This window comes from Centruroides vittatus, unplaced genomic scaffold (genome assembly GCF_030686945.1).
Source record: "Centruroides vittatus isolate TY-2023 unplaced genomic scaffold, ASM3068694v2 contig_1416, whole genome shotgun sequence".
NCBI lineage: Eukaryota > Metazoa > Arthropoda > Arachnida > Scorpiones > Buthidae > Centruroides > Centruroides vittatus.
The window spans coordinates 729,051-754,159 of NW_027120889.1; the positions used below are offsets into that span (position 1 = coordinate 729,051).

The 25,109-nt window shown below is 35.2% G+C and overlaps 2 protein-coding genes and 1 non-coding gene across 3 annotated transcripts; all 3 read left to right on the forward strand.

The window, feature by feature from the left end:
• The first annotated feature begins 452 nt into the window (after positions 1-452).
• Positions 453-18,688, forward strand: LOC136968197 (neuronal acetylcholine receptor subunit beta-3-like). The gene is made up of 5 exons (XM_067262170.1): positions 453-739; positions 15,962-16,006; positions 16,324-16,436; positions 16,827-17,362; positions 18,339-18,688. Exons 1-5 carry the CDS (start codon positions 464-466, stop codon positions 18,668-18,670), a joined length of 1,302 nt encoding a protein of 433 aa, XP_067118271.1. The 5' UTR covers positions 453-463; the 3' UTR covers positions 18,671-18,688.
• On the forward strand, positions 10,332-10,516 carry LOC136968239 (U2 spliceosomal RNA). The gene has a single exon (XR_010879629.1). It is a non-coding gene; the product is annotated as a U2 spliceosomal RNA (small nuclear RNA).
• Positions 18,689-21,225: 2,537 nt separating the features above from the next.
• Positions 21,226-24,612, forward strand: LOC136968196 (neuronal acetylcholine receptor subunit beta-3-like). Its single transcript, XM_067262169.1, has 5 exons — positions 21,226-21,504; positions 21,577-21,621; positions 21,852-21,964; positions 22,769-23,304; positions 24,260-24,612. Exons 1-5 carry the CDS (start codon positions 21,229-21,231, stop codon positions 24,589-24,591), a joined length of 1,302 nt encoding a protein of 433 aa, XP_067118270.1. The 5' UTR covers positions 21,226-21,228; the 3' UTR covers positions 24,592-24,612.
• The last annotated feature ends 497 nt before the right edge of the window (positions 24,613-25,109 follow it).

A 25,109-nucleotide genomic window follows, 5' to 3' on the forward strand; every position in this document is an offset into this window, starting at 1 on the left:
CAACAATAAAAAAAGGGGGGCCAGAATATCACATTTTCAAAGTTAACGTTTTCAAAACACATGTTAAAATTGTAATTTTTGATATAATATTATACACTGTATGTGATGCCCTTTTTTGTAACTCGTGCCCCCCTTTTCGTAGTCTGCGGTTAGTAGACGTGGTTTTCTTGGAGTGTTTGCGTGTTCAACAACTAAATAAGGGCCAGTTTATAGTGCATCAAGAGATGGAATAGTGTCTATATATTATAGGCGTAACAAATGACATTTGTATTTTCGGCGCTTCACGAGTCACGACAAAGTCTTTCATTCATATATCAAGTATCATTCAGCTACTTGTACAAGAACATGCAGGTGATTATTACCAAAGATTTCATTTCTATTTTCTATTTTCTTTGTATTTCTATTATCTTGTTATATTGTTGATTGTTGATTCCATTCTTTGGATCCGTTCTAACGTATAACAATGGCTGCGTATAAACTCTACACGATGTTTTTATGTATTTTACCCTTCTTAGTGAAGGGAAATCTTAACGACGATTATCAGCATTTACGCGAAGGAATCGATACTATTACAGAAATGGAATTACAGGTATTTGGTAATAAAACGATTATGGATCATTATTGGAGGTTAAGACAGCATTTAACAGCAGATTATGACGTTAATGCACGCCCTGTTAAGTATAACACTAACGTCACAGTAGTTAACGTGTATATGGTTCCTTTCTCTATCTTGAACGTGGTAAGATTTCTATTAAGGTCGATTTAAATACGTTTTTATGTATGAAAATTAATTCGTATTTAAACGTTTTCTATAGGACGAAGAGAAACAAAGCATGGATTTTGATGGCGAAATCTTTCTCGTAAGTTTATGAAATTTATATGAACTTGACATTTTATTTTATTTAAACGTGAAATTTTACAACATAAATTAACGTAGGAGAACTATTAAATAACAAATAACGAGCAATTATTTATTGTGACATTGTCACAATACCGGATTGCAATTTTTAATCATATTTCTAATTTATTTAATTTAAAATATATGCTCTCCGCCTCAAATTATTAGTAGTGTCTTGCCCCTGTACATCATACATTTCCTTTAACAATAGAGTCGTGCCGGTCATCTATTATCTGCTTTCAGGGAAAGTGTTGAATTGAAATAAACTAACTTCCGGTTTGTATCGGACGTTTGTATGTAGTTAATCGGGCCTCCGTGCTTAATGTTTCTATATCTGATCTCGTCTTTTATTTATTTAACTCCGTTCTACAGATTAAGAAAAGACAGACGGACGGAGGTCAGTTGGAATTTATAGGTCTACATTTTTAGAAATTGCAGTCCAATAATTATACAACTTAGCACGAACATAACAAGTATATAGTATGATAATAGAACAATGCTGCCCAAATTTTTCTATTGGTGGGCCATTGTAGATCACAAATATATTGTTTATTTCGTATAATTTAAGAATATAACTTATGAACAGATAGTTCATATGTGATTACTAATAATTAAATCAATTTTTGGTATAAAGAGTTAGATTCATATCTAACTCTTTATGAGAGAGCCATTATGGGGATGCCACTATTAGGTTATGGTACCTCATAATGGATTTGCGTCGGTCTCAAAATTTAAATCCAGTCGAACTTACAATTTTGGTATCCTGAAGCTCGAACTATTATGGAGCCCTTCACAAACCAGCAACAAAAGAACAATATCCAACAAAGTTCCAAAGGGTCTTTCTGCTCTTGCTAGGACTTGGATGACTAAATGATAGAGGCTTGATTGAAATCCTTAAAAATGGGCCATACAGTGAACCCTTTCCAGCAACGAGAATCTGGGCAACCGCTGTTATCTTAAATGAGATTACTCTACGGCATATCATCACAAATATTTTTAAAGTTTAACTCTACATCTCAGAATTTAATTAAAATTTCTGTACTAAGTCTCATATGTCAAAGTCAATGGTGTTGAAATAAGGCTGGTATTCTATTTTAGTGTTAGAATCGTTGAAATAGCTGCATTTTAATAACGAACACAAAAATCTATCAATTTATTGAAAAGTTCACTTATTAAAAAGAAAGACGTTCATGGTTCATCCAGGATTAATATTTCAACTCTTCCCGTGGCACTTCCTCCAGGATATCAGAAAGATCCTCCCTGTTAAAACAACTGTTTTGAAGAAAGTAATGAATTTACAAAGTAAAATATAAGATATGCCAAATTATTAACACTTAGTGTCCGAGTGAATAACATCGCTGATTTGTTGAACATGTTAAACAGTATTATGGACGCCTTACGTCTTGGTATAGGAATACGAGAAAGTTCGCTACAGTAGTTGTTAAATGCATGATTCTTTACAGTTAATGAATGCTATAAAAATTAACACAATTAAAAGAAATTCGTTCTGCCATCTAATGAGAGAAAATAAAATAAAATTCACATATTACCTGACGTATTCAGTGAAAAGTGCTGACATCATTAAGGAATGTGCTGATTGATTAAATTGAAGCGACATCAGCGTGACATTGCTCCCAGGTCGGTTCTTTCCATAGAAAGACTGTAGAAGGGAAACACGAGAAGAACTCCTGTAGGGGCGTAACCATTGCTTAGCTTGGTTTCTTTCCCTCTCTTGTTTTTCTCTCTTGTTCTCTTGCATTTTTGCATAAACTCAGCCTAAGATAATTATTTTCATTTGAAATCTCTAAGTAAAGGAGCTGAATATCAGTGTAAACATAGTAAACATATTCTCGTCGTGTCATAGAGCATAGACATTGTCACTGTACTGTATATCGAAAACGAAGTCGTGGACTTCTTGGCTCTGTTATAGATAACAGGAGAAGTGTGGCAATCGGTCAAAAAATGACCCTCAAGACTTTTACATTTTTGTACTAAGGAGACCTTGATACGTCTAAAAATGCAAAAACTAGTTACAGTTCTTTTTCTGTATGTACGATGTTAATGTGTGTGTGTGTATGTGTTTGTGTGTGGCACGATTTTTTTATCCCCTTTAGAGTTTAATAACTCCTGTGCTTTTTCGAAAATTTCTTAAATTTTGCAGAATGGTTTGTGTATGAGAAAAATTCGTACTATTAAATTTTGGTGGTTTAAGGTCGACGGGATGGGGAGATAAGGGTGGTCGCGTATTGTATCTCGAGTAGGGTCGGACTTAATGACGATTTTACTCGTTATTAACATTTACAATTTTTTATAAAACCCACTTCTGCCCTCAAAATTAAGCCTTATATTGTTTTATAACAATTAAAAATGTAAACAGTTTTTAATGAAATAGTGTAACAGATAGCGCCACTAGAATTTTACATAGAAGTGTTGAACACGTGATCGTGTTAGTAACAATCACATGGCTTTTTCCACCTTTATTTAGTTGAAAAAAAAGCCATGTGATTGTTACTAACACGATCTCGTGTTCAACACTTCTAAGATAATACAACACGGTTTCACAACAAATTAAGAATTTTACATGTAAATAAACCCACATTGCATTTCTGAATCCCTCGTCTCGATTAACGGAAAATGGCAAAGTTTTATCAAAATCGATTCATTAAATTTTGAGAACGAATTCGATTCTAGAAACCCATACAAGACATGCTAGCGACCGTGAAACATCGCACGACAAAGTCGAGCGATATCGCTTCGTCGCGCTCGCTGGTAAAACGATCTTATATCTCGAAAACGAAGTCATGGACATAGATTTTTATTGTATTTTTGGATTCCGCATCGCAATTAATGGAAAATGGCAGAGTTTAATCAAAATCCATCGAACGGATTTTGAGAACGAACACAATTCTGCCACATAGAAGAAGCTTCGCTAACGCTCCGCTTCAAAAATTATGATTGACCACTAATGTTAAAGTAAAATTACGTCATGAAAAACTAAAAATTCAATATTTATCTTAATTGCTAAGAAAATTAATTTGAATTTTTTTAAATTTTACAGTGGACCACAAAGTGCAGTTACACAATTTAATGTAAATAATGCTCTAATTACTTCAATTGGAAACGTTTACTGGAAAATATCTACTTTGTTAATTGGTAAATGCGAGTTCAATTATGATAATTACCCGTCAGATGTGGCAAAATGTAAAATTCTATTGGAAAATTGGACTTACAGAGGCGGTGAAGTCAATTTCCGTCTTCCTATGCCCGAACTATATTTAAAATTTTTTAATAACAATAATCCTTATTGGAATATGAAAGAGCTTGATAAAATAGACGTACAATACCAAAATAACTTTTATCCACTAGTAGAATTGGCATTATTGCTTACAAGACGACAACCGATTGCACAGTATCAGTTACAATGGATAATTTCTGTTATTGTTGTATTGACAGGAAATGCTATGGTCTTTTGCGGTTCTTCCTATAGAAAAACATTTTATCTTTTTATATATATATTTTATATTTACATGAATTGTAAAGTCTCAAGGATTAACTTATTCAAACAATAATGACCATACAAATAATTCTGGGTCAGTGTAAATCCTTTTGTAAAATTTCAACATACAGACAATGGTTAACAATATGAAGATACAAAAGGGCCCGCTAGAGACTTAATCCGGCACTGCTTGTAGAGCCTCTCTTGTCTGGATACATATGGCAATACGGTAGGACATGGAAGCATACAGGAATAGTACGCTTTCCTATGACATATTTGTCCACAGATGTAACTATCGCTTTGGATCCTCTAGAAATTAATATTCTTAGTTGTCTGTTGCTGGAGTCCCATCTGGATACACGGACAAATCCGGGTAGATGTGTGGCAACGTGTCAGAGACATTCCTTAGAAACACTATCCGTGTGCAGCCCGAATCATTATGTTTCTGGCAAAAGGCTGTACGCAATACGGTCGTGGAAAGCAAAACATGATTTCATGAATGTTTCGCTGCTGCGCGCATCATCAATTTCTATTACACAACTATTATGGGCAATCCTTTTACGAAATGGCTTCCAGACTAACTCCAGCAACGAGGGCATCTCAACAGTAAAGGCGGGATTGAAGCGCTTATCTGGTCTCTGCACTAACAAGATGGTCATCCGTTTACAGACAGAATAGTTTTTCGTCACTAAAGACAATACACTGTCAGTCATTAGCAGTAGTGGATTCACCCACGGAAAATCGGAAATTTTTCGGTAGGTCGTTTGCTTGGTTACTAATATTTATTTTGAAATAACAGAATTATTATTTTCATCGTAAATATAGTTATCATACATAAATTTAATCTAGTGAATTTTCTATATGGTCGTTGTTGTTGTATACAGCAACACGACCATATAGATCTGCCGAGATGGTCTTTCTACAGGTATTGACCCGTATTTAGGTGTTATTAACGTGAAGAAAACTCAAAAACCTCTACGTGGCCGTGGCTGATCCAGACCACGATCAACAACTGTTAGGTGGCGTTATCTACCTATAGTGAATACGCCACTCCTGACAAAAGTAAGCACCTAGTCATCATGAAAAGACAAAACTACAAAAAATCCTTAGAAGAATACATTAAAAAAACGGAATGTGAGCGGGTCAATGAAAAAATTGTTACAAACGTAGACAGAAAGGTTAAAAACTTGAAAGAGCACCATTAAGCTCCATATTAACTCTCCTTAAAGGATCTCATAACCCGAATCCAAAGATGCCAAGATTATTTGCATTTGCAAAAAACATAAGGAAGGTAAAAAAGTTAGACTTGTAGTTGAGAAATGCAAAAAACCCACATACATTCTTACATTGTTACCTAGTTCTTCTGAAATGAATCAATGTTCTCGTTGCACAAAACCCGACGAACGTAGTACAAGGATCACAGTTATCCACTGTATTATAACGGTAAACACCAAAATAAAAACACGAAATTGCTATACGGAGATCGAATTATACACATTTCATACCAAAATAAGAACATTTGTTAAGTTTGATGTAAATGTCCAAATATACCGAAAAGAGTTTGTGTTTAATTGCACTGTTTAAATAGTAGCAACAAAATCCATAGGCTTCCAATTTGTGTAAACAAACGTTTTATTCGAAAAAATAACTGGAAATAATTACTTACAGTAATTTAAACCAATGCTTCTTATGTGATGATGATAATAGTTATGATAGACTTAATTTTTCAATGTTTAGTTTTTTAATTGCTCATTCGATATTTCCTTCTGATAAACATCTGCTACATCCAACCGTTTTATTAGTTTTCATGGACAACTACATTCCAGAAAAACCTTAAAACAAATCAAATTCTAACTTTCATTAAAAAATGAACAGAATTCAGAATCAAGTGTCCATTTATAAACTGGGAAAAATTAGTTTTTTTCCTGGAAAAGGATGTAATGAAATTAGTTTTAAAAAATACCTGACAAAGTTTAATCGGACATATATGTCTTCTTTCAGTAGGCCTACGTTTTATTTTATATTAAACTACAGATAGCTACTTATACTGCACAGAGAGATAGAATAATAATATAACAAACCCAACTGCAGTAGGGAAACAAACAAAGCTGCATTTATAAAAATAGCAGAGATGAGTTTAGTGGATTATCGTTAACCGGATGATCCACTGATTTTAATGACCATATAATGTTTTCCTTCACCAAAACACACAAAATGTAAAAATTAACGAAACAAAAATGTGGACAATTACAGAAAACAGAAAACCCTTGTGTTCAAACGCAGCAAACAACGTATACAATACTAAAAAAATTTTTTAAAAACAAGAGAAATGCTTTCTAACTCGGGTGATGACAGAAGTTTAGAAAAAGTGTCAAAAAGCGACCCCAATGGCGGTAAAATGAACAATTGCGTTTATCGTGTAATTTTCCGGCCTGTCTCTATCTCTCAGGCTAAGATATGTTAATTAAATACAGTATTGGAATTTCTAGGTACACAATCGCCACACTAGTTTCGTCATATGGAAGCTACAGATGCCATCTGTCGACGATTAAAGGAAAATAAATCGAATAATTAAATTTGTAAAATAACAATTAGTACGAATCGATACTATTTTTTTTAATCGAATAAATAGACGCGATTTACGATTCAAATTTGTTTAATTCCAGACAGATTCATTGTAAAACGAATAATTTGTTGTATTTCAAACGGCAACATAACTACACCCGTAACACCAAAGACATCAAGAAGGGGACACGAAAATTTCGGTAGATAAAGTTATCGCTTCCCGGCCTCCGGCTAAGATCGATTTAAGTATTGCTCCTTCACCTAGCCTGCCTGCTTCGACATCGCTCATCTCTCTCAACGAGCAGCAACAACCACTCCGGACCACTGAGCAGCACATCCGACCCTCGACCTCGGCGGCATCCTCTGAGAGCTCGGGTGTTCCTAGACGCCCCCCAGAATGGGTATCAGCATGGGCATCTCGATTCGACTCAGTCCTCGACGAGGACATGTTGGAAACTGTCCTACTAGACTTCACCAACCTTGTGAACAATATCTGCAACATTCACAGCCCACGCCAAAGTCAACAATCTAGCCATGACAGACCAAGACAACTGGAAGCCGGCGAGCTCCAAAGACTCTACAGAGTGAACCGGAAAAGAGCGTTTGACTATGCAACTGAAAGCAACTCCCGTTACTGCAAAATTGACACTAACAGCATATACCAACACTTTAAACAGGTAAATGAATGCTCTTCCTTTACTTGTAGCTCTCCTATCCCTATTGAACAGGACCAACTGGAACCGTCGGAAGACCCGTTCTGCGCTCCATTCACCCCAAAAGAAGTGGCAGCAAGGATGGCCAAAGGACGCAACACTGCTCCCGGACCGGACCAAATACGTTACCTACACTGGAGAAGAGTAGATCCAGATGGAATAATCATCTCTGCCATATTCAATGCCATCACCAGAATTGAATATATCCCTGAGTCCTGGAAAACTTCAACAACAGTCCTTATCTACAAGAAGGGAAGTGAGCACAACATCAACAACTGGCGTCCGATCTGTCTGTCAAACACTTTAGGCAAGATCTACACTGCCTGTTTGGCGGACAGATTACTTAGATGGTGCACCAATAATAATCGTCTTTCCTCCTCTCAGAAGGGCTTCCTGCACTATCAAGGGTGCATCGAACACAATTTCCTTCTAGGTACTGTAATTCAAGATGCCAGGAGAACAAGAAGAAACTGCCTAATAGCATGGCTAGACATTGCCAATGCTTTCGGTAACATTCCCCACAGTGTCATCTGGGAATCCCTTAAATGGCATGGAGCACATCACAACACCATCAGTACCATCCAGCGCCTATACGAAAATTGCACCACAAGGGTAAGAACCTCCACAGGCTACACCAATCCGATCATGATGAGATCGGGCGTGAGACAGGGCTGCCCGATAAGCCCACTACTCTTTATTTTAGCTTTAGAGCCAGCACTTCGCCGTATTCAAAACCTTGGGAAAGGCTACAAAATCCACAACCATCGCATAGATGTATTAGCCTATGCAGATGATATCGCTTTGGTAAGTGAATCTGCACAAGGACTCCAAGATCAGCTGAACTCCATTTCCACATGGGCAGACTGGGCCGGATTCCACTTCAACATCCAGAAATGTGCCACTCTGTCTGTTGCAGGTAAAGCCCATTGTACTGGCCCCGAGCACTTCACTCTCAACCGCGACCGTATTCCAAACCTGCGCGAGGACGAATCCTACAGACATCTGGGAGTGCCAACGGGATTTACAAAGTGTGACACCGAGGATGCAACTTTCGACAGCATAATATCCGTAGTAAGCAAGCTGGATGCATCAAAACTTGCCCCGTGGCAGAAGATCGATGCACTCAATACCTTCGTTACTCCAAAACTCTCATTCTGTTTCATCGCAGGCACTAATCCAAAGGAACAGCTTAACAAGATTGACAAAACCGTCAAACGATGCGTTAAGAGATGGCTGGGACTACCGCAGCGGGCAAGCGCGGAGGTCGTCGTCTTGCCTTACCAACAAGGAGGAGCCAACGTGACTCCCTCCAGCGCCCTCGCCGATATTGCCCAAATCTGCCATGCAACCCACATCTTCCATTCCAGAGATCAAGCCATCAGAGAAATCGCCTGGAAATCCTTAAAAGCTGTAACGGAGAGAAGAATCAGAAGAACCCCCAACATCAACGATACGTGTAAATATTTGGACGGATCAGTAGACGGTGAGTTCGGCACAGAATCCACCGACATATCATCAATGTGGACAAGACTAAGGATGGCCTCAAGACGCCTGCGGAAAAAGCTGAGCATCTCCTGGATACCTGGTGACAACAATCTACCCGTCATCACTGCAAAAGAACTACCTGTCAAAGCGCGAGACTGCCAACGAACTCTGTGCTGCCTCTTAAAAGAATCATACCTACGTAAACTCCTCTCCAAGCCTGATCAAGGAAAGGTCTACGGGGTAACAGCAAGGCACGCAGCAAGCAACCATTTCCTCAACAATGGACATTACACCCGCTTCACCGATTGGCGTTTTGTGCACCGCGCCAGGCTCAGTGTGGTCGCCCTGCGTGGTCACAAGAGGTTTGGCAACGAAACCAAAAAGTGCCGCCGTTGCAGTTTCTCCAGAGAAACCCTCTCTCATGTACTTTGCCACTGTCCGTCAAATTTCAGGTTGATAACTCGCCGACATAATGCGATACTCGAGAGACTGGTTAAAGCCTTCCAGAAAAAGGACGCAACGGTTTTAGTGAATCAACGGATCCCGGGGTATGAAGTTAACTGCCGCCCGGACCTCGTGATCATCCATGAACCTACAAAGACTGCGACAATTGTGGACGTCACGACCCCGTTTGAGAATGGACAATCTGCATTCGAAGCTGCCCGTGAGGAAAAAATCACTAAGTACAGCGGTCTAGTACATCACTTCAGAGAACGAGGTTACGACACACACATCAGTGCTTTTGTGGTAGGAGCTCTAGGAGGCTACGATCCCCAGAATGAAGCCACACTCCAACGATTGGGCATCGGCCGAAAATATGCATCACTGATGAGGAAACTAATGGTTAGTGACTCTATACGATGGAGTAATGACATTTATCGACAGCATCTAGGCGACTACAACCGTAGTGCAGCAATAGCTCCAGCCCCACAACGTCAGTAGCCACATTTAGACTTTCCTCTTAGACCATCATTTGCTTTTCAACCTTGTCTCCCTCCAAGGTATTTGTATTATGTTATGGCAGGCAGTTATGTGCCCATGTCACGCGTGCTCTGGTTATAATTGTTAACCATCTGGTTGGCGATTCCAAGCCCATGTCGCGACCACTTGTTCATTATGTTATTTTAGTTTTCTGGCTAATATTGCCACTTATTTGCCTAAGTCCCGCCTGTAAATAATTTTTTTTTCTTATTAAAGGCTTTTAAAATCTGTTCTGATCAGCTTAATATCTGATTCGCTTCTACCAGAAGCTTCGATATTAAACTGTTTTTTGGAAACTGGCGAAGAGTTGGAGCTTGCTCCTCCTTTGCCGCGGGTTGGCTCGGATTTGCACTACTTTCCGAGAATAGCCCACTACCCCTGCGGGGTGATAGTTCAATAAAGACTAGAAGTCTTCTGTTCGCTATCGTGACGAACCGTGCTTCTATTAAACAGGCTTCGGACATATTAATCGTCTCTTTTCTTTCCATTTTCTCTGGACGATGGGCCAGTGAAATAAAGGCGATTTCACACTACAACGGATTGGACCATTTCGATTCGTGTTGACACGAAACGGTTCTATTACTGTTGTCACGGCAACACGACTAGTAGATCAGTTGGACAGATTTAAAAAGTTAAATATTTGCGATAGATTCAGTGAGTTACAGCTAAATTTGATTTTATTAAAACGCGCAAAAAATTAAATAAAATAAAGAATTCACAGTTCAGAAGAATTGGTAAACGAAGTAAGATAATATCCGCGAATTCACGATTAATATTAATCGGGCAGATCACAAAGACATTTTTTAAAAATAAGAAAAACTTACAGTTATTGGTTGGCTAACACTCATTCTGATTGTTCAAACCAATCGTCACTGATGTAAACTGACAAAGCGAATTCTGTCGATTATACGCCGATTAAGGTGTGAAATCGCCCTAAGATGGTGCAAAAGGGGCCCTCTTATCCATTGCTTCCCAAATTAAGCAGATTATGCTCCTGCCTGTATACCAGGCTAATTGCTTAAAGTAATTCATCCACCACTCTGTTAAGGGGGCCACACACACGAAATCCTTTGAGGAATAACTGTGCAGGCCTGGCCTTGAAGAATTCCTGTTAAGCCTGATACTCACATGCGGAAACAGACGACGGAAACCGTCGACGGAACGGCAAAATGACGTCACTTTTGCCGTCGAAGCGGACGGAATACAAAGTTGAAAATTTTCAAATTTTGCTGTCGGGAAAGCGGAACAGCAAAAATTATACCGATAGGAAGGCCGTTTAGCAATGTCGCCATAAAGATCACGTGGGACGATAGCATTCGAACTATAGCGGTGGGCAAGCTAAAAAGCTTTATTTGTACACTAATACGCTAATATATTTCATTTATACGCTATATTACTATCCGATTTAAATATTAATGTCAAATACGTCTGCGTAAAGTGAATTTTATTAATTGTAGTTTTGTGGTTTTTTTTTCCAACTTCGTTTCAGTCGACACATCGGATAACTCGACACATTTCCACTTCCCCTTGGGGTGTCGACTGTATATATCGTTCGTGTTGTTAACAATTCAATTATTTTTGTTAATTGTTTTTTTTAACATAACTATTATGTGTACAACTTTCCTTGTTTTGTAATAAAGGCAGACGAGACCAGTATTGCTATTCTTCGTCATTGGGGCAGGGGGATGGGCAAGGGCTGTGAAGATGGTGTTTAGCGGGATATTTGATCCCAACAAACTTAGAGCATCGGAGTATTTTTTACTTTCAAATAGAGTTTATTAATTAATACTTATAAAACTCCGGTTACAGTGCCAATGGTTGGCTGGTATAACATATTACATTAGTTTTATAACAAGCAATGAAAAACAATTAGGACTTTATAATTAGTGTATACAATCGAATCCCAGAACCCGTAATAGGCTAAGATATTTACAATATGTACATAAATTGGGTTTGGGGGAGAGTATTACATAGCATACTATTTAACATGTAACAAAAAAGAGTAATATATTGCCATAAAGAATAAGTTGACATTACATTGGTATAGCGAGACCATAGTACAAAATACATTTAATCTTATAAATTAGTGAAAATTAAAACAAAGTAGCATTAAAAATATTACAATAAACTACAGAGTATTTAGGAATATAGTTATAATGGCATATATATTCTACCATTGATCATTAAGAACTATTTTGTTATTTACACTTTTCCAGATCACAGAGTTAGTTCCTTTATAAAGTTTATTAAAGTTTTTTTTTGTCCATAGTGTTGTAATCAGCCCTAATTTTGCGGGTAATTTCTTCTCTTATCTTGTTGACGATAAGCGTTAAACTCCATCTTTTATTGTCATAAAACAGGGCACACCTTGCCTTCCAGATCAGCCTTTTGGTGAGAGCTAGCATATTGTTGAGGAGGTATTTGTTTTGGTTCTTCACGGGGATATCAATGTGATATAAAATAGTGTCCCAACTGAGTGAGATGTTAAAAATCTTACGGATCCAAGGTCTTTTTTGCGGTAATACATTCATAAAAAATATGAGGTGTGTCTTCTACTTTTCCACAGAGTGGACACTTGTTGTTTCTTAATCGGTTGAAGTTATGAAGGAAATCTTTAGACATTATAATGTTGTTGATCATCCTCCAAGTGGTGTCTTTCCATTCTGCTGGAAGAATGTTGATATTATTATTCCAGCTTTCAGTCCAGTTGATATTGATGCTGTTAAGGTTGGGGTTTGTAGTTTGCTGATAAATATTTCTGTAGATAAGTGTTGATTTGATTTCGGGATATAGGACATACTTCTTAGAGTCCTCCAGTGAACTACAGACCAAGATCCCTTGGTGAGTGTCTGTTTCCTGTTTTCTTGAGGGTTTGCTCTTCGGGGTACTTAGTTGTATAGACTAGTGCGCTGAACATTCTACTTGAGATTACTGTTAAGACTGTATCTAGTGCGTTGGCCATCCTCGTATAGGGGTTACTGTTGGGTCTCCATTCCAGCGTGCCAGTCAACATTCTGCTTTTGGCTTTTGTTCTTTGCCAGTTAATACTGTCAGGATGGGAGATAAATCAAGAGATAGCGTCAAAGACAAAGGGAAAGACATAGATAAAAATATAGATAAGGGTAAAGAGTTCTTGGAAGAAGCGCACAGGGCGATGGATGAAGCCAAGGAAGATTTAAAAAAGATAGTTACCAAACAATGTGAGCATATGATAGACTACATATCAGAGGTAAGAGAAGAAGTCAACATTCTACGGAGCGACCTAGGTAGTGGAAATCAAAAGCGGGAAGATAGCTCATCTCCCACCTACAGCGAGGTATTGAGATAGGGAACTTGCTCTATTAAGCCCCCTTCTCCAACTCCAACTTCTGATTATACGATGCTAGTTTATAGCATAAATGACACGAACTCATTCAACTGGAGAAAACAAGGGACCTTCTCTTTTCTACAGTTAAGCCGCAAAAGTTGGTATCGGGGTCAGGCGAATACGGAAAATCGAGGAAGGAGGTGTAGCGGTAGACTGTCCTAGCCTGGACGGCGCTAACAAGCTCGATTTAGCAATCTCGAGAGCTTAATGAGATTGAATTAAGAATCGCAGAGAAAAAGACGACCGCTTATTAAAATCGCTTCAGTCTCAAAAGACATAGAGAAAAGCTCATAGGTACGTACAGTGTACAGACAGAACAGCAATCTCCAAGCGTACTTCACAAGGAAAGAATTCTGTGAGAAAGCAATTACTAAATTCCCAATGAGGCAAAAAAATACTGACTGCGAATCTCGGATCATCGAGATTACCCCGGAAATCAGGAATTTATTAATAAGAGAAAAAAGGATAAACATATTATGGAGTAGATGCCCTATCTACGACTTTTTACTCGTCGTACAGTGTTTTAGGTGTGTTGCATTTGGGCATAGGGCTAAAGCCTGTACTGAAGAAGAGAACACCTGCAGTCACTGCGGGGAATGCCATCTCTACAAAGATTGTAATAAGCGGCAGGAAGCACCAACCTGTGTAAATTGCAGGACAAGCAAGCACCCTCAGCAGAACCATAACACAATGAGTAAGGACTGTCCCGCACTTCAACATGTTCGAACTGAAATGGCCAAAAGATTTGAATATAACAACCAAGAGTAATGCTACACCTTTTGCACGGTTCTCCGCATCCCACAGTATACCCAACCAGAACTTTTACCGGAATCACCTTCTGCGTGTTTTGCTCACCACATCGGGCATAAAACTTTGTCCTATGTTCTTTATTTTACTGGGGATGTATTTGGCATAACTGTATTCGTCGTATTGTTGTCTCCGGGATGTTCTTTTCGGCAATCACTGTTTTGTTTTTTGGGTTCATGTCATCAAATTCCATTGTTCTTGGTCTACCATCATCGTATCTCCACTGTCATTTCAACTGCTACCACTTACCTTATTGTACGGGTATCCACTACAACAAATGATTCTGTCGCGACATTTTACTTCATGTTTCTATGTATTGGTATTCCAATGTTTGTTTCGGTTACTTAATGTAATACCTGGGGTTATCGATCATGAATCCCTGTTTTGTTTATGTTCTCACCAGTCAAGTTAACTGTTTGGAAAATCATCCAGCTGTTTCTGTAAATATGTTTGTTATTTTCATGTATTCAGGTGTAATACTGTTTTTCGTTAATAAAGGCGAGGCAGACGCTCATGGGGTCCCATGGGGCCTCATGGTTACTACTTTCACACTTTCCTATCCTTCTTTATTTCCTCTTTCCTCTAGATTCTTACTTTGCTATCACTCTTTTTTCCTTTTCGTATAGGGCAAAGTCCGTTGCTTAATACTGATAACCCTCTATCTCCTTTAACCCCCCATGTTCGTCTGTCCGTCTCTCTTTTCATAACCATAAATATAATAGTGAAATAGATATGTAAACCTCTAAAATTCGCTTATCTATTCACTATAACATTAACAAAAAAAAAAAAAACTACAGAATTTCATTCATTTTTTACTTTTTGTAACTTAATCTCAATACACTTTTATGGTCGAATGTTGTTGAGAAAATCTGCATGTTGTAAATCATCAAGATATGTGAACAGATCGCGAAGAAATTGCAGATATTCAAGAATATTTCCTTGATTATCGGATGTGCAATCAACTAGAAAGATATGAAAAGATAATAAGAGTTATAGTTTTTATTTAATTATATTATTTTTATATTAAAATATAAAAGCTGTAGTACTCTAACAACAAAAAAGAAAGCTTTGTTTTTCATATTACTTGATGTTTAATTGACGCCATAAATGAAAGAATTCTTTCTTTATCAACATTTCTTATCTAAAATTTCGATCACTTCATTAGTAACATTAACGAATTTTAATAAATTAAAGCAAAATATTATTTAAAGTTTAATTTTATTCTCATTTATAATTTAAATACGTTTAAAACAATCGATAAATTGTTAGGCCGAATATCAATCTGCTGCTAGAACAACCCATGCAGGTGATTGTCATCAAAGTTTCCATTATCGAGGGGCGTTTGTTGATTCCATTCTCTGCATCCTGTCTAACGTATAACAATGGCTGCTTATAAACTTTACACAATGTTTTTATGTATTTTACCCTTCCATGTGAAGGGAAATCTTAACGACGATTATCGGAGGTTAAGAGAGCATTTAACAGCAGATTATGACGTTAATGCTCGCCCTGTTAAGTATAACACTAATGTCACAGTAGTTAATGTATACACGATTCCTGCCTCTATCACGAATGTGGTAAGATTTCTATTAGTTTCGGTTCGGATAATTGTATAAAATTAATTTAAATATTTACATTTATATTTTCAGGATGAAGAGAAACAAAGCATGGATTTCGATTGTATATGGTTTTTCGTAAGTTTGTATTCTCTTGATCGAAACCGAAATTTTTATATAAATAGCATAAATTATTTTATTTATACTAGTATATTCAATTCGTGTATTTCTTCTACGATCAATTTAACTAAATAATTGCTGCAGACTCTATAGCGTATAATTAAAAAAAAATTTAAAAAAAATTATTAAAGCTGTCAGTGACTTCAAAATTTGCATTCGATAATGTTATAAATTAATAAGTTAGTATATTAATTTTTAGATTATTTACAATGTGGATCTAATATTAATTACCGCAAAACTGACCAGATTTACACTATGATAAAATTTTGATTTAGATGTGGAGTGACGAACATTTGAGTTGGAACAAAGAAAAATTTAATAATATTTCAAAGTTATATATGCCACCAAATTCTATATGGAAACCTGATATTTTCGAAATGCAGTCAGGGTAAGTTCAATTTTCGAAACGAAATACACTCAAACTTCCTATAAAGGACACCTCTAAATAGAGACCATTTCTCAGAAACCTAATTTGAATAAGTAACCTCCATACAACGGCTACCTCCGAACACAAGCCATTTTTTATATTTTCCTCAGTAGCCGTTGTTCATTAGTTTTAATGGCGGAAAATTTACTTATTTTAATGTAGAATTACGTATAAACGTAGGGTATTTAATAATGATCATTCTTATTACTTCAATTATATTTTTCTTTTGAATTTCTTTACTTATAGGCCTATTCAGTCTCTATTTAAATAGATGTAGTAATATACTATTATAGTGTTTATCATTAAATAAATAACTAATTAATTAATTTGAAGTTTTTTAAAATTCTACAGTGGACTACAAAGTGCCATTACAGAAATGAATTCGACTAATGTTATAGTTGACTCTAACGGAATCGTATTCTGGTTCATACCCACTTCATTAAATGGTAAATGTGATTTCAATTATGATGATTATCCATTGGATGCAGCAAAATGCAAAATAATTCTGGAAAATTGGACTAACAGAGGCAGAGAGGTCAATTTTAATCTCCTTAAACCTGGACTCAACCTAAACTTTTTTAACAAAGATAATCCTTATTGGAACATGAAAGAATGTCATCTCGATAAAACAGATATACGCTTCGGAAATGAATTTTTTCCAAGTGTACAGCTGACATTGCTACTCGCAAGAAGACAACCAATTCCTCAATATAAATTACAATGGGTAATTTCTGTTATTGCTGTATTGTTGACACTGTGTATGTTTTGGATTCCGGCAGACATCAGGCAGAAACTAACTTTAGGATGTGTGGTATTGATAATATTAACTATTAGCCTTATTACCATCACATCAACTGTAAAAGTACCTCAAGTTTCTGAACTCATAGGTAAGATATTAATCATTTAATTAATATTATGCCTAGAATAAACAGTACCGTTTGCATTTTAACACATTTTCTCGTTTAGAAATCCTTAAACAAATCATTTGTTTAAAATATAAAAGGTATTCTATAATGTGTAGTTTTGAAGTGACCTTTCAAAGTTCAAATATTTTTTGTTTACGCCTATACTGCCTATCAGTATATTTTGCACAGCAAAAATGCCGTCCATTAATTAGCCTATTTGTACAGATATTTATTGTAACACAAATCTGTATGTAGTTATTAAATACTCCGAACTATCGGCCTTCTTCAGCAGAAGGTTACAAAAACTTTCTTCATGAGATCGAATACAGTTAGTTTCTACAAAAGCCCATAAAGAAAACCAGAATAAATTATTACATTTAATAGTGCCTATTTAATACCACTTAAAAGGCACTAATAATTAGTGTCTTTTAGTGTCCCAACGCTCTGATTCAATTCAATCGCGATAGGACAAAGTCGCGCGGTGTTCTGTTTACGGCATTAAAAAGGCCCGTCTAAAATATTAAAAACGTATTTTAATCAATCTTACTATTATAATTTTTACTTATTTATAGGTATTTTATTATAATAAATAAATAACTAAAAAGAAATGTTTATTTGTCTACGGCAATGCGACACGTGATAAAATGCCAACCGGGAGGACTTTCTAACGTAAACTGATCCATATTTAGCGCTACAAAGGTGAAGAAAACTAGGAAAATTCTACATAAACAGCCCGTTTGAATGAAACAATTTTAAGTAGTAGAAAATATATTAAAATAGTTGGAGTTTTCGAAATCAAAATAGACCCGAAAATATGCTTAATATCTAATCAATAATCACTAAAAAAAAAACTTTTATTTAATCGAATTTCATTAAAATTTGCGAAAATTTTCGTAGATTACCAATTCGAAATTATTTATTTTCTTGTCTAATTTTTTAATTTTATATTTCGTTTCAGCTAAACCTATCCACATAACGATGTTCGTCGTCTTACTGGCCATTGTATTCGAGGTCATCATCATTAATTTTCGTTACATTCAAGATTACGAACCTCCCGAATTTATCCTCAACATATTTTCAGGAACCATCGCTAAATTATTAGTAATTAATTCAGTTCGCACGGAAGAGAAACCGATGGACAAAGTGAATTTGTACGAAAATCAAGACGAATTGGCTCCTCTTCAACGACTAACGAAAAACGAAAACTGGCAAATAATTGCTCAAATTGTGGATAGAATATTGTTCATTTCTTATGTAATATTGCTGAGTTCTATACCTAAAACAATATAAACTTGAATTTTGATAATTAAATATATTGTTACATAACTCTGGATATCTTCTATTTCGAAGTTAAGACAATGACGAAAATATACACATTTTCAAGTCTATGTTTAATCCATTTTCACCAACCACAGAAGTAACAGCTAAAAACACACGAAGAAAAACTTCACGAAAAGACAAACAGTAAGTAGAAAATTCACATGGTTAAAACGATATCAACGTCAGCCTTTCTATGGAGGATCTGACGTTTTTACATTAAAAACGGAAGTATAATCTTCTTACCATACCATCAAGTCCTTAACATATTTATAACTGGTCTGGCTCTCTAGTGGTGGTTCCGAGTATTCCAATTTCATTTACATATTGTTACATAACTCTGGTTACATTTTCGAAAATGTGTATATTTTCGTCATTGTCTTAACTTCGGAATTAAATATATCTTTATTCCGTTAGCATTAATACCGTTTAATATAAACTACCCGTATGCATCATCAGCTTTAAACGTTTCAACAGAAACCTCATATTTTCCGGTATAGCTAACCATATTATTTTTACTCTTTCCGACTTTTGGGCCCTAAGAAGGTCTTTTTTTTTTTATCAGGCCCATCGTAGGTTCGACCAAACTCCAAATAGAGCGGCTAGGTGATGAGATTACATTATAGTGGGTCTATGTGTGACTCCAACTCCTGCCTGACTTTGCATAACGTATCAGGATTCGTTGAGGTTGTAATTCGCCAATAATACTCGTTAAAGTCAGCTGTTAATTAACTGCGTGAAGGTGTTTTCTTAACACCTACACTGTGTGGTTCGACATTTCTAGATCACGAGAGGCTCTGCACTTGCCTATATTCTAGGGCAAAGTTGATACGTCTTACGTACTGTACATTTTTAACACTGACGGCCAACATTAGTAACTGTAACGGGAGTAATTGCACTGAAAAACACCAGTTGGCATGGCCTTACATGAGCCATCTGATGAATTCCTGTATATCTCCCACGCAATGGTACTCAAAGTGGGACTTATTTTATAAAAACCCTTGTATACATATGTACAAACAAATAAGTAGGGTTCCGTATTATACGTTTTACACTTTTACATTTATTAAAAAAAAGTTTATGAATTAATATAGAATTTTAAGATGTTCAACATTAACATGGAACTAAAGACTCTTGCTGAATATTTTAAAATTTAAAAATTAAATTTATAGAAAAAATACATCATCCATACCAGGATCGCCAGAGTCTTAAATCTGCAAAAATCATTTTGAAATTTATTACCGTTAATCAGATACGCGAATTATAATAATAATAATGCCCTACTACGGCCTTAAAAAAACAAATAAAAATAATCATTATAGGCAACCCCAATATACGAAAAGGTTAGATCTTCCCGGAAAAAGATTATACCAATATACATGTATAACAATGAGAGAAATTCGAAAACTAACTGGAAATTTCAAAAACTGTCCGCCATTACTCTGGCTTTCTGGACATTTTACCTCGAAGATAAGCATCTATCATGTGTTTCAGTCATAAGAAAAACGATAAAACAGGCAGCACAGATACAGAGGCAATTAAAAGTCTTATCCACAGCACACTTAACGCATTCTAATTTATATCCTCTCGAATGTTACCCTGTGATATCAGCAACTGCGTGTTTGTTCTTAAATTTATAATACTAATATAGATAAAATGATTCATCAGGAAAATGTCGCGATATCATGTTTTATTATGATATGATCCCATACCAACGGATAGACTTAAGATTTATATCGTGATAGATAAATTATAATTAAGAATGAAAATCATTTATATCGTAAATAAATAAAAATAACATTGAATTAAATGTTTAGTTTTTAAGAAAATTTAATGAATATAATTATAGAAGAGTTAAGAATTATTTGGATAATTACTACGTTTCCATTAGTGGCCGAGTGTATAACACTACCAAACAATAATAATAGGTCTTCACGTGTGTAACATGTCATTAGATAAATAACCTCCTTATCAAGCAGATTGCCCAAGTGTCCCATTGCCTTTGCCATCAATTCAGTCTAAAGATACAAGTATTCATCTCCAAACACACACCAATCATCTAATAAATTATAAAATCGATGATCTATGCAAATAAATGTCTTAGCATCGTTTTAACTTCAAGCAATCAGTTATATATGTGAAGTTATATTAGGAAATGATTTTAAAATGTTAGAAAATTGGATGATTTACGATAAGATTAAACAAGAATATTATTTAGAAAAGTACAAAGACTATCACTCCGCAGCAAAAAAGAGAGATATGTGTTTCATATTACGTGATATTTAATTGGCGCTACAAATAAGGGCATTCTTTGCTCATCTCATTAGTAAGATTAATAAATTACAGAAAATACTATTTAAAATTTACTTTCATTCTTATTTATAAGTTGAATAAATTTAGAACAATCTATAAATTGTTAGGGCAGAATATCATTCAGATATTAGTACAACAGCAGGTGATTGTCATCAAAGATACCATTATCGAGGGGTGTTTGTTGATTCTACTCTCCGGATCCAGTCTGACGTATAATAATGGCTGCGTATAAACTCCACACGATGTTTTTATGTATTTTACCCTTCCTAGTGAAGGGAAATCTTAACGACGATTTTCAGCATTTACGCGAAGGAATCGATGCTATTACAGAAATGGAATTACAGGTATTTGGTAATGAAACGATTATGGATCATTATCGGAGGTTAAGACAGCATTTAACAGCAGACTATGACGTTAATGCTCGCCCCGTTAAGTATAACACTAACGTCACAGAAGTTTATGTGTATATAGTTCCTTTCTCTATCATGAATGTGGTAAGATTTCTATTAGTTTCGGTTTGGATAATTGTATAAGATTAATTTAAATATTTACATTTATGTTTTCAGGATGAAGAGAAACAAACCATGGATTTTGATTGTACTATCTTTCTCGTAAGTTTATAAAAATTAACTAAATAAGTTATGTTACTCTCAATGACATATAAATTATAATAAATTTTATTAAAATTGCACTTTCAAAAACAATAATGAATAATGTTATTTTGATGTTTGCAAATTGGTAGAATTAATAATAATGTACGTTAATTTTTATGTTACTAAAGGGATATTTAAAAGAATGACTACAATTATAAGAAACTTAAACTGATAAAATTTTCATTTAGCACTGGATAGATCAACATTTAACTTGGAAAGAAATAGAATTTAATAATATTTCATTTTTAACTATGCCACCAAAATCTGTTTGGAAACCAGATGTTTTCGAAATACATTCAGGGTAAGTTCATTTTTCAAAATTATTATTATTTTTTATTTGATGCTTCGAATCCTACTAGATCTGTGCACGAGGCACTGCTACCCTATGAATTTTATGTCTGTCAATCTCAATTTTTTCTGTAAAACCACTGAATATTAGTAGTTGGCTGCTTCGCGTCTTACTTATGGATTCGACACGTGAAGATTTTTGGATTTTCTCCACGAGTGTGAGGGAGTGTCAAACTTAAATCAGATTGGGTTTCCCATAGAAAGTCCCCTGAAAGAGATCCCAGATTGGCAGAACGCAAATGCTGCTATATTACTCAATTAATCTAATCCAATATAATCTCCTTCTCACTTCAGCCAATATCATACGGTGATACCAATTGATGTTTCGACAACTGTAGTAGTTATCGGAATCCCACTTCTTTTCTTAACTTTTCCGTTCTGTGGTCACTACGAAAGTGTTTTTAACAAGCTTATCGTGGCCACAATAGGGCGACCTTGTGTTCATAGATGAGATCCAATACGTCCATACAGACCACCCCGAAAATTTTTGGGGATTTTCGACTGGCCAGATTCGATTCCGGGTCCTCCAAAGTAAAGGTTGATGAAGGGTTAGGGCGTCAATCTGGTCGATTAAACGACTATAATTACAGTGTATTAATTGATGGTCATAGTTATTGCTTTATTTAACTTTTTTCTTATTTTTTCACGTATACGTTTAATCAATCCCTATTTAAATAGATATAGTTATAGTTATATTATTGCATTATTTATCTTAATCATTAAATAATTAATTTGATTTTATTTTTAAATTCTACAGTGGACCACAAAGTTCCATTACAGAAATTAATTCGACTGATGTTGAGGTTCACTCTGAGGGAGACGTATTCTGGGCCATACCCACTTCATTAATTGGTAGATGTGATTTCAATTATGATGATTATCCATTGGATGCAGCAAAATGCAAAATCAGTTTGGAAAATTGGACTAACAGAGGTAGTGACGTCAATTTTATTGTTCCTCATCCTGAGCCGTATATGGAATATTTTAACAACGATAATCCTTATTGGAACATGAAAGAATGTCATCTCGATAAAACAGATATACGCTTCGGAATTCACTTTTATCCACGAGTAGAGCTGATATTGCTACTCGCAAGAAGACAACCAATTCCTCAATATCAATTACAATGGGTAATTTCTGTTATTGCCGTATTGTTGACACTGTGTATGTTTTGGATTCCGGCAGACATCAGGCAGAAACTAACCTTAGGATGTGTGGTGATTATAATATTAACCGTTAGCCTTGTTACTATCACATCGACTGTGAAAGTACCTCAAGTCGCTAAACTCATAGGTAAAACATTAATCATTTAATTAATATTAATATATAGAATAGTGTCTCTTGCATTTTAACAAATTTTATGCATGTTAAAATGCCATTAGTTTGCCTCAAGAGATGCTAAACGTTTTACGAATATTCTAAAAGTACTGCATTCTGTATTTAAAAAATACGAAACAATTTTTGCGAAAATGGAAGGTCTTGGATGTAATAAATGCACAATAAAGTAATAGCTGTATTAGATCTATAGGGTATCAGTTATTATAGTATGCAGCTATTTAAAATTTAAAATATATTAATATATTTTTTGTTTTGCACATGAAGGACACCAGAACAATTTTTTACACTTAACCCGAGCCAAAAACCTTGAGAAATACTGTTTTACATCATAAATAATGTTAAATACTGCAATTTATAGTAAGATTTCTGAGCAGAAATTAGATACTCGCGCATCTTGAATCGTATCTCGTAACGTGTAGTTTTCAATTTACGTTTAATAATTATAGAAACTATATCTATATATATATAGATCTATATATTTAAAAACCATATTTATCATTGAATTTTATAATTTTTTTTCTTTTCTGTTTACTCTTTTTGCCCTGTTAGTATTAAAAGGGCTATTTTCAAGCCCACGTTGGTGACTCAAGTAGGGAGGGACATAGCACTCGAAAAGTTTTCTGGGTGTGCTCGGATTCGAATCCAAATATTCCGGAAAATAGGTTGGCGCGTTAACAGCCTTGGCCATATGTCCGGCTCACTTCTGTGTTCAATTTTTTTCAAAAGTTAGGTTTTTTCAAAATTAAAATAGACCTGTAGTAAGATATGCCTAATATCTAAAAAATAATTACCAAAAAGAAATTTAGATTTAATCGAATTTCAGAGAAATTTGCAAAAATGTTCCACGATTTATGATTCGAAATTATTTATTTTAACTTTTAACTTCTTAATTTAACTTTTATCGTTCCAGCCAAACCTATCCGCACTACAATGTTCGTCGTCTTAGTGGCTATTGTATTCGAGGTCATCATCAATAATTTTCGATACATTCAAGATTACGAACCTCCCGAATTTATTCTCAACATATTTTCAGGAACCGTCGCTAAATTATTAGTAATTAATTCAGTTCGAACGGAAGAGAAACCGATGGAAAAAGTGAATTTGTACGAAAATCAAGACGAATTGGCTCCTCTTCAACGACTAACGAAAAACGAAAACTGGCAAATAATTGCTCAGATTGTGGATAGAATATTGTTCATTTTTTACGTTCTATTGCTTAGTTCTATACCTAAAACAATATAAACTTGAATTTTGATATTTAAACAATATTTTATTCCGTTTTCTTAATTGCAAATGCATACAAAATTCTAATATGAACAATTGTATATCTTAATTACGAAACTCATAATTACAGATTTATAACATTTGTTTCGAATAGTAGGATATTAATTTATCATTAATTGTCTACTCGGGCAAACTTGACATTAGGACCTTATACTGATGTTTTTGGATATTGACACAAAGATGAGATCTGATTCAGAAAAAACAAAATTTCTTTATTACCTTTCCTGTAGTAATTTTTCCTGTACACACGTTACACGTGTTTCGGGCTAACCTGCCCCTCATCGGCAGTATTACTACGACACTCTAAAATAACAAACAAATAAATAAGATACTAAAATTTAAAAAACACAAAAATTACCCGACAATAAAAATCTTTAAAAATCTTACAGTATATTCGCATCCGGTTACAATATACAACGCAACTGTATTTCGGAGAAATTGAAATACGAAATTGCACAATATTATTTTTCTGTATT